This window comes from Falco biarmicus, chromosome 1 (genome assembly GCF_023638135.1).
Source record: "Falco biarmicus isolate bFalBia1 chromosome 1, bFalBia1.pri, whole genome shotgun sequence".
Lineage (NCBI taxonomy): Eukaryota > Metazoa > Chordata > Aves > Falconiformes > Falconidae > Falco > Falco biarmicus.
Genome location: NC_079288.1, coordinates 10,096,935 through 10,107,250, shown reverse-complemented (window position 1 = coordinate 10,107,250; position 10,316 = coordinate 10,096,935). Strand labels below are relative to the sequence as shown.

General features: G+C 53.7%; 1 protein-coding gene across 2 annotated transcripts; it reads right to left on the bottom strand.

Moving 5' to 3' along the window:
* Positions 1–336: 336 nt before the first annotated feature.
* PIRT (phosphoinositide interacting regulator of transient receptor potential channels) lies at positions 337–8,999 on the bottom strand. Of its 2 annotated transcripts, none has more exons than XM_056332766.1 (3): positions 8,548–8,999; positions 7,856–8,079; positions 337–3,149 (listed from the first exon to the last, which is right to left on the bottom strand). In XM_056332766.1, exons 2-3 carry the CDS (start codon positions 7,856–7,858, stop codon positions 2,727–2,729), a joined length of 426 nt encoding a protein of 141 aa, XP_056188741.1. In that variant the 5' UTR covers positions 7,859–8,079; positions 8,548–8,999; the 3' UTR covers positions 337–2,726. The 2 variants fall into 2 exon arrangements, with proteins under 2 accessions (XP_056188741.1, XP_056189574.1); XM_056333599.1 differs by having other exon boundaries at positions 7,856–7,981.
* Positions 9,000–10,316: the final 1,317 nt, after the last annotated feature.

Genomic DNA, 10,316 nt, shown 5'->3' with positions numbered 1-10,316 from the left:
TCCCTGGGCTGTTTGTTGCCTTTCCCCTCACTGGGGCAGGCTCCATCCTCTTGCCAGGCACTTTCCTGTGCCACCTACGTGCTCCTTACACCTCATCAGAGGTGCCCACAGAGCACAGCCGCAGACCAGAGACCCTCACCCAGGGCACATGGCCAGCACCAAACCTGCAGCACTAGCCACACTCCTCCTCCTCCCGATGTCCTGAGGGAGCGTCCCTGCATGGTGGCCCCAGGATGCCACACCAACCCCCATCCCAAACACTTGCAGCACAGCCTCCCTTCTCCACCAGCAGGCATAAAAAAAACAGACATAAGACCAGAGCAGCGATGTGAAAGTTCCTGGGGAAATGTTTGCTTTAATTAAACCTAATATTCTTGTTATAAATGAGCAGTCTGGAATCCCATTAGATTCTTGGTCTTAGCGACTTCTTACCACATTAACATTTCACTGACTGTCTCCTTTCCCTGGCTGTGAGTCATGGAGAGCAGGACCCCTGCTCGCTCTCTCTGGGCCATTTGGTACTTCTAGTCCTTCCTTCACATCCCTCTGGGCTGAGCAGCCTTTGCCATAGCAGAGCTGTTTGCAGCAGGGTCCGTTTCCAGGTGCCTCCTCCAGACCGTGCAGCTTCAGGACCCCTGTCTGTGACCGGTTCTGCAGGCTGCCGCCAGCTGGGACCTGGTGATGCTCTTCACGTTGCTCGGTGATTTCCCCTGCGTGAGTGCTGATGTTTGCTCTTCTGACTGCAGCTGCCTCCTGAGCAGAAGTTTTGGGTGAGCACCCTCTGCCCACGGCAGCTAAATCAACAGAGACTGCTGCCTGGTGCCAAGTCAGGGTTGCAAGAACAAGCAAAGCATTGCATGGCTTGATGAATGGCTGAGGAACAAACAGAGGTTTACTGGGTCCAGTGCCAGATCATACACCTTGCACACTCCATTCACAAACCTGGCACCGCCTGGCTGGGGACATACATGTCTGCACCACCCAGGAAACACAACTCAGGGCCAGGCTGGGCTCAGGGCAAAGGGACCTGTGTTTCTCGAATGCTTGTGATCCCGCTGTGCCAGCTGCCAGGCTGGGAGCTGCCTCCTCAAGCTCTCCCAGCACTGGTGGAGGGGATGTCCAGGCAGATGGCACTGGCCAGCCTTTGTCACATACTGGCAGGAGCCTGGCAGCAGATGTGGGATACTGGGTTAAAGAAAGCTGGGGGCTTACATGAGCTTCCTCTCACCAGCAGGTGATGCAGGTTATCATATTGCAAATTCTCTCACCGCAGCTCCTGCTGGCTTCCCCGCCTCCCACGGCATTTGGAGAGCAGTAGGGCTGCCACAGCTTCCCTATGGAGGTGCAGACTACAAAGAGGAGCTTGGTGGGGTCTCCTCTTCTGTATTCCTCTTCTCCTTCTGATCAGCACCGACCACATCCTCATCCTGCAGTGGGTCTTTGAGCAGCAAAGCCTCTGAGCCAGTGCTCACTGTGCTGGGGGGTCTCAGCCGCTGCCGAAGGGCTGCTGTGGGATCCAGGCTGGATCAGCACTTCGGAAAAACCAGACTCTCACCAGTACCTGAACCCAGAGCTGGGAGCTGGACATCACAGGCCTATTCATATCAACTCAGATCTTGCTGTCCAGGCTGAGACTGGTTCTTCAGACTGAGAACCTGCATTTCAGATTTGTCTTTTAAAGTAAATCAGGCCTGCTGAAAACATAAAACTAAAGCAAAAGCCATGCAGAAAGGATCAGTGTTTTCCTTGGTGAATTGCCTCAGGGCACACACTTATTAAAGGCAGAAGCAGAGTGGTGGAGGTAATGAACCTGTCTCTCTTGCCTGTGGTCCAGCTCTGGTTGCATAAGGAGGCTGATGGCTGGGGTGGGTTGATGGGTGCTGCTGGCAGACAGCGCTAGTGCAAATGAGCAGATGCTGCAAACCAGCTTTGCCCCTGCAGACCTAGAGGAACAGCCCTTCTTAAACACCCTCTGCCAGAGGGAACAAAAAAGTGCTGCTTGTGATGCTGCTCGTGATGCTGCTCCTTGCCTCGATGCTCTGGAACAATAAATAAAGCCTGCAGACACCCTGCACTGAGCAAGGAGTGAGCTCTGGTTTGCAGCCATGTCTCAGCCAGCCGCTGTAACAGGCCAGTGGCAGGGAAGTCCTGGCCATGAGCATCACGTCTGGTCCTCCTAAGCGCTGGTGATGTGTGCTGCCCATTCTGGTGGCTCCTCGGATACAAAGTGGTCTGGAACTATGTTGTCCTGCTCCTGCTCTCCACTAACTCCAGACGAGCCATCTCTGGCCTCCGAATTTCTACATCTGAACTGGTTTTCAGTTGGCAGTGCTCACACCAGCCTTCACTCACACTCTGTAGTCGGTTGGCTCCTCTCTGCTGATGTATCTTGTAGAAGCTGCAGGATGGAGCCACTTAGGAGCTTTGCTTTTCCCAATATGTGATGTTGGGTTACTCACTGGACAGGAGAGTGATGCAGAGAGCTCGGACCTACCTCGCTGGGCTCAGCTGCAAAATCCTACTTGCCTTTTATTCTGGGACTGCTTGGATGAAATAAAAAGTTCTTTTTCACATTGAAGACTGGTACAGTATGTTTCACCTGTAGGGAAGAGACTTACTGGAATTAAATCCTCTAGGAGAATAGAAGAATGTGTTCCTTTTTATGGCTAACCAACACAGGTGGGTAGAAGTGAGTGGAGCCTTCCTGGGAAGGTCCTGGGCTGCCCTCAGCGGTTAAAGAAGAAGGACTTGAGGGTCTGCAGAAACTGTGACTTCTGCCTCTGCTTCTGCTTCTTCCGGATGATGGGGATCCAGACAAGGCCACAAACGAGGAGCATCAGTCCCAAGGACAGTAAAGCTGGGCCACACATTTTGTAGATGTGTTTGTTCTTGATTTGGATGCACGACAGGCTGGTGATGACCATCCCGAAGAGGAAGATAGCTGCTCCGACAGACACGACAATGACAGGCTTGTGGTATATGTCCCACTTGCTTCTGGATGCACTGGTCCAGACGGACTCACTCCGGGAGCTGATGCAGAGGGTGCTGGCCGTGTTACTGATCGGCAGCTCCTTGGACTGAGGTGACTTCTCACTCCCGTCGGGGCTCTTGGGGGGAATTTCCATGGTGACGGGATCTGAGACAGAGACCTGAGATGGACAAAAGAGAAAGAGCAGAGCAAGGCTAATGATGGAGGATGGATTGGCTGCTTTCTGTTTGGTCATTAATCGGTGCCAAGTCAAATGAAGGTGGAGAAGGCTTTGTGGGTCACTGCAGGGAGAGAAGAGCATCAGCTCACCAGCTTCCAGCTCCCACAGGGATTCAGTGGTGGGATGAGTAGATTTCCATTGGAAACCACTACCCTGAACCTCCCAGGGCTCCCAGCTGCTTGCAGGGGAGTAGCAGGGTACTGCAAGCAGGGCTGGTGATGCTGGCTGATTCCCCAGACCCGCTTTCCCTCCCAGATGCAAATTACACCCCCGTTACACCTTGTAGCAAGGTCATGTCTCCCTCTTGCAGGTGTGGAAACTGAGGCACAGGTGTTCTGTGTCAGGGCCACTCAGTAAGAGAGCAGAAATCCCCCTCCCATGGGCTGAGTGCTTTCTTTGTGTCCCTGGGGCTGGATTTTTCTTATTGCCACGTCCAGCCTAGATATGCCAGCCTTGTAGTAGCCACAATGCAGGAGCTTCTTGTTCCCTTCTTAAATGCATAGATGGGAGATGGGGAAATGCTCATCACAGAGGGGAAGTTTTCCAGCTGTAAGTTGGGGCAGGCTGCTGTGGGAGGGCTCTTGTGCTCGGTAGCAGGAGCATGCTGAAATACTCTGCCTTGTGACAGCTGGGTTGGCAGTGTGGCTTTTTGGTGCATTATTTTTTCACTAACTCGAGGAGGAAATATGCTTTCCCAGAAGCAAAGTGCCTTTAGCATGGAGAAAACATTATGGTAAGTAGGAAGGGCTGAGCATTATGTTAACCGCTATTTCCTCAGGGCTCTGCTGAGGAGACAAGGCAGGAGGCTGGATCAGGGAGTGCTCCTGATGCCCTGCTGCTGGGAAGCCCAGCAGAGATGAACCTGTGCAGGTACCAGGGCTGAGGAGGGCAGGAGAGGCTGGGGATGCTTCACACCCAGGAATCAGTTGGGGGTTTTTTTGCAAAGCTAACTCCTGTTTTATCCCCCAGGTTTTCCTCCAGGGGCTCAGTGGTGTCAGAAGGGCTGGGACTGACCTGTCCTCTGCGGGTGGTTGGGGCTGTCCCCACCCTCAGGGCATGCAGCAGGACTACAGCAACGATGCCAGCCTGGAGCAGCCCAGGACCCCTCATTGCCCTTCTGCCAGCACCACAAAGCAGAGCCCCTGGTGATTGCTGCCAGCCCCACAGCTGTCCTCGTGGAGCTCCCCCATGCAGGAGTCAAGTTCAAGCCACAGCCGTGCTGGCCTGGGCACAAGATCCCCGTGATGCTCAGATGTATGGGCAGTGCCACCAGGGCTCTGTGCCCGCTCCACTGTCAAGCACAGCTCTTAAGTACCACGCAAGCTTTGAGCCTAAGTTGGCTTAGATCCAGAGCAAGTAATTTAAAACCCTGCTTCAGCCCTCGTTTGGCACACACAGCACTGCGGGCTGCGTGTTTGCTCAGTTCAGCCCTGCCTACACCCAGACCCACTGGTGGCCCATGGGATGGCTCACCAGGAGGTGCACAGCATGGGTGATACCAGGCTGGATTTGTATCTTGTGTGTGTTGCGAAAAGGTCTGTAGCTGCCGTGGGCAACAACAAGATGTAGATGAGATAAACGTGAAGCCCAGCAGCCCCAGCTCTTTTCCTGTTGCTGCTCATCAGTGTGGGAGTGTGGTACACACCAAGAAAGTGCTGCTGCACGGAGGCTGCAAGGCTGGCACAGCTCCAGAGGCACCGTCTTAAGGAAACCTGCCTGGGCTACACTGAGCCCAGTGCCCGTCTAGGGATGCTGATGCACCATCTAGGGTGCCAGCCAGCACCTCCCTTGCTCTTTCACCTGTGTCCCTTGCCAAGGTTTGTGGTCTATTCTGCAAAGAAGCAGATGTAATTGTTCAATTTAGTCCCCCCAACACAGACACTGTTGCAGAAATGCAGATCTGGTGGTATTAATGTATTTTGTGATGTTTCAGGTTTGCCAGGCTTAGACCAATATTCAAAATATGAAAACCAAGAGCAGTGGACGTTATCTGCATCCCTCCTGTCCTCAGCTTTCACCCCCTGCTCTTGAACAAGGCAAGACACAGCAGAGGAGGGGACATGTTTCTGCCATCCTTATATATCTCCTACAGCACTTGATCAGGGATGATCAAGCACTTGGCAAGGCAGGTAAGTCTGGTCATAGTAGCAAGTTCTGGTTTCTGTTTCTTTTGAGCTGGTGATCCTATCTCTGCAAGCTGGACTGATTGCAGTGCAGCATGCTGACCCCTTGGCTTTGGAGAAGGATGAGCTGCTGTGAGATGTTGTTTTGATGGCTACAGCTGTGTTAGACATGCGGGTGCTCAGGTACAACTTCCCCTGCTGTCAGCTTCAGTGATGGAGCTCACCCCACCGCTCTTAAGCTGTGGCTCCCAGCAGCCACAGGCTCCTGAGGCAAAACCCAAACACTGCCAACAATGTCCGGCGTTCTGAGGAGACGCTGAGGCTGGCTGTGCAAGGGCCAAATTCTTTGCTCTGCTTCCACCTATACAACCTGCCCAGGAGTCAGTCCAGGCCTCCAGAAAAACCCACCAGCTGCAGTTTTGCAGAGATGAGCCCAGATCCTGGGTACCTCCTCGCTTGGCTGGTGCGTGCAGCCCTTGCTCACAGCGTTGCTGGTTGTGATCCCACTCTTCTAGCTCAAATCTTCTGCAAGGCTCTTCCTGAAACTTCATCCTAGGTATTTCATCTTACGGCATGTCTTGGCTTTATCCTTGTAACATCCATTGTGGAGAGGTTTTATGATCAAGCCACTGTATAATTTTAATTTGGCTTTGTAGTTGGAAATATGCTTTCTTCTCTGGAATAATGCCAAGATCTCATATCTCAGCAGTCTAGTGCAGTCTGCCCTGTCCCATCTTTCAGACACCCCATTCCCTGCTTGCCTGTGTGCTGCCGCCCTGCCTCCACATCGATGGGTACTTGGAGCTCTGCAAAGCACCTTCCTCTTAATTTTGCAGAGCATTAATGTCAGGTTCCTGCAGAAACCATCATCTTCCTTTCATTTACACTAAAGTGCATTTTTCTCCCCCCTTTTATTTTCTGGCAGAACTACTCCTCTCGCCACAATTCCCAGACACTGATCAATTTTCTGGCACTTCCCGGCAGAGCATGCTTTTTCTGGTCACACTTTCCCCCGCTGTTAGCTAGTGAAGGATTTCACTCCCTGCAAGTGTCTGGGAGTTGGTTTGTGAGCAGTGCATGTATCTGCAGCTCTTGGGAGAGCTAATGCAATTTCAGTTCCTGCTCTGCCCATGCTCCATCCCTAATTCATCACAGATGTGCTCATATTTGAAGATGCAATGGTTGTACTGAGCAGCCTGGAAGGATAATGCTATCAGATTTCTTCCAATTTTCTAAATCATTATTGTTGTAAGGAGAGCATCCGCAGATGACTGTTTGCTGGCTTGAAAATGCCTCCAGAGCACATCTCAGATTTCATGTCTGGTGTTGTGCTGCCGCTGCCTCTGAAATCTTGGGCAGCTGTTGGCAGTGGAGCTAATACTGGGGTCTTTCTTTCTCCCCTTCGTAAGGAAGAGCCTCCTGTGATTCTATTCCTCCTCCCTTTGCTCTTTCAGTGCTCTGTGTGGTGATGTTTGCTTTCTGAGCTGGGAAATATGCTGGGCCCTGTTTGTTAGTGCTGCTGGGGACCCCGGTGCCAAAGCGGCACAGCACACACCTGGGTATCTCCTGGACCTTGGGGACATTATGTGGTGGTGCTGAGGAGAGAGCTTTTGACACACACACTTCCTCCACCTGTCCCCAACCCAGCCATCTAAGATCTGGATACTGCCCCACTAAAGCCACAAGCTGTTCCGCAGAGAGGGACCCCAGACCCTCCCCACTGCCCCACGGTTATCTGGGGTTTCTGGTGGCATCCAGATGGCTTGGGATGGTCCCCTGGCAAATGGCAGCATCAGGTGCTCTGCAAAGTCTTGGGGTAGAGACCCAAGGGGTTTGCTTGGCCTTCAGCCAGAAGGTGTGTCCTGCCTGCCACCCCAATGGGTGGGCAGCAATGTCTTCCATGGGGGTCCCAGCTGGGAGGAAACCATAACGTTGGTGAATGGAGGAAAAACGGATAAGTGCTTTTTGGGGCATGGCTTTTCCTGCTGCTCTGGGGTGTCTCAGTCTGACTCTAATTGGTCCTGACGTTCAACCCCAGTACAGAACCGCCTGAGATGACAGTCGTGGGTCCCTGTTTGCCAGGAGAAGGGGTTAGCTGCTCTAGAGGACTCATGTGTGACCGTGGGATGGGTGGGAGAGGAGACTGCTGCACTAACAGACATACACATGCATGCACTTTGCAGAAACTTTTTGTTAGATGTTTAAACCTGGCCAAACATAGTTGAGAACGGCTATCAATCAGGTTCAAAGTGGATAGGGGTGAGATGTATACCCAGTGAGGCAGTGTGCCTGAGGTCCTCAAACCAAACCAGCTGGGAACTGGGGGGCTGTTTCCCGGTGGAGATGGGGGACCTGCCCTGCCCACACCTGTCCCACAAAGAGCATCCCCACAGCCGCACGGGTGGCTTGCACAGGGGACTTGCACACAGGGAGGTGCTGGCGGGAGACAAGACCCTGTTCCTTGTGTGGGTGTCGGGGCAGGGAATCCCCTGGGGAGGGACCGAGCGCTGGGAGATCACTCACCATGCAGTGCCTCTGTCGTCCCGGCTGTCACGTCACTGGTGTGTAGTGGTTTGCTGTGGGAGGTGAGCCGGCTGGTTGCACTGAACATGCCCTGAGCACACTGTGGAGGGACCCGGCCACCAGCTCCTGCAGGCACAAGAGGAGCGGCTCACAGTATCCAGCTTTCTGTTGCTGTGTGTCAGCACCAAGAGGGCTGGATCCTGCTGGGCTGAGCAGACTCAGCTCTGGGAGAAGACGGGGAGGGTGGTGTTCATGCCAGGCATGAGTGCTAAAGCCCCATCCTTTCTCTTGCCATCCCCACAGCCCTGCTCACCTCGGAGCAAGGAGGGGGCTGGCAGTGGCTACGTGGGCAGCCATCCCTGCAGGCTGACTAGCTCAGCTCCGAGACCAGGGGTGGAGAAATAAGGCGAAGTGTTAGAGAATTTCATGTAATTGAGATGGAGCCAGTGTCCATTTGCTGGTGTAGTGGAAGTGGGTTGGGCCCAGCCACCTGCATCCTTTGGGAGCAGCTTTCCAGCATCATCCAGAGTTTAGATGGTCCCAGCAACCCGCTCAGGGTCTTGCTGAGCAGACCACCTGCAAGTCCCTTTTTGGGGCTCAGCAAGAGGATGACCCCCAGTCTTGCCCTGCTGTATCCCCTCTCCCTTTCCATCACCCCCAGAACCAAACCCATGGAAATCCATCCTACTTACGTGGCGAGTGGTGAGGGACGTTTGCCCACCCCACCAGCAGTGGGACAGGCTGCAGCAGAAGGTCCCGCACTCCTAAGCCAGCCTCACCCCAAGCCCCACATCGCTCTGGATGTTGCCTATTGGGCTCTGTTGAGCCTAATAAACAATGGAGCGCATCCCAGCTCTGATGATCTCACCAGCCTATCATTATATTGTTTAACTCTTTGTTTCCCTGCCTTGGGCCCCTGCAAACCTGACTTCAGGCAGCTTGCCTGGGAGGGCTTTATAAAAGGCCACAGTCTGGGAGGCAGCTCAGTGGCGTGGCAGGAGAGGCAGGGTGAGCTGGTGCTTGGGGCAGGGATCCAGTACTGGGAGCTGTTGCTGGTCCAGACTTGGAACACCAGCAAGTTCCTGAAACATCTCTGGACTGTAGTTTCTGCATTGTCAAAGCAGGGGATCATAGTCAGTGTCTGCAAAGCACTTTGAGGCTCCTTGGTGAGATGTTAGAGGGATGCAGGATACTAGCAATTAGCTATTAATTAACATCCTGAGTCCATTATAAGGAGGGGGATGGAAGAGGGAGGTGGTTCTGGCATATTGCCTCCTTTCACAAACTCTCAGCCAAACTTTAATACCTTCTTACACCAGTGTGAACCCACGTTGCTGCAGGGAAGGGATCCAGCCTGACACAGACATTACCAGAGTCCAGGGCCAGGTGCCAGCATCAGTGGGGCTACCTCCGTCCCAGTGGGCTGTTTGCTGGTTTGGTGCAGTAACTAATGGTATCTAAGCTGCACCACAGACCTGGCCAGGGAGCGAGACGAGGTGGGATGGACAAGCAGCTGTGGAGCTCTCAGCTCAGGCAGGAAGCCCGGGGGCTGTTTGTCAAGGTAAGGTCCTTCAGCTCAGCTCTGTAGACCCCTGGTCAACAGTAGGTAGACATAGGACAGGTTATGGAGCTTTTCAGTAAGGGGCAGCTGGGGCAGCATGCTCACGGCTGGGGCAGAGAGGGGCAGAAGTGGGATGAGCTCAGCATCCTAGTTTGTGGTCTGTCCTCACATCTTGATGGGAGGTGGTGGGCGAGTTAGCTGAGCACAACGGCCAAGCCCTGGGGTAACAGGGTGAGCTCCATTGACCTGGGAACCAGCAGCCAAAGGAGCCAGGTGTTTTGGGGGTGTTCAGGGAGTATTTATTTGAACAAACGAAAAGATTCTCTAGAAATGGGAGAGTTGAGTGGATTTGGGTTCCCTAGTGCAGGTCCAAGGGGGTAAGTCATTTGGCCTAAAGGAGCAGTTTGGGTTAAAAAAAAAAAGAAAAAAAGAGGTGGGAAAGCTTCTTTTCAGCACCTGCAGCAGGATGCATTTCACACCCTGGTTCTGCACCATTTCCAGGCTGAACCGAGCTGCTTCTGCCCTGTTGGGGAGCATCCAGCCTACTACCCCATGCTGTGGGCTGTATTCATTTCAGCCACCCCCAAACTTCCCCCATGCTCCTGGCACCTCCTTCCTGCCCCAAGGACTGAGCCGTGGTGGCAGTGAGCAGGCAGGGGTCAGGTCACAGGCAGGAGTGCCTTTTGAACATGATGCCTCATTTATGCCAAGGTAACCTGAACAAGGCACGAGGGGCCAAACATTTACCTGGGATCGCTCCTGCCCACCCCCCCCCCCCCCCCCCCCCCGCCCGCCTCCAGGGCTGGGGTGCATCCCTGCAGGGCTGGGGTATGATCCATGGGCTGGAGTCTGCCCCATGGCATCATCTGTGGGCTGAGTGAACAGGGAATCCCTCCTGGG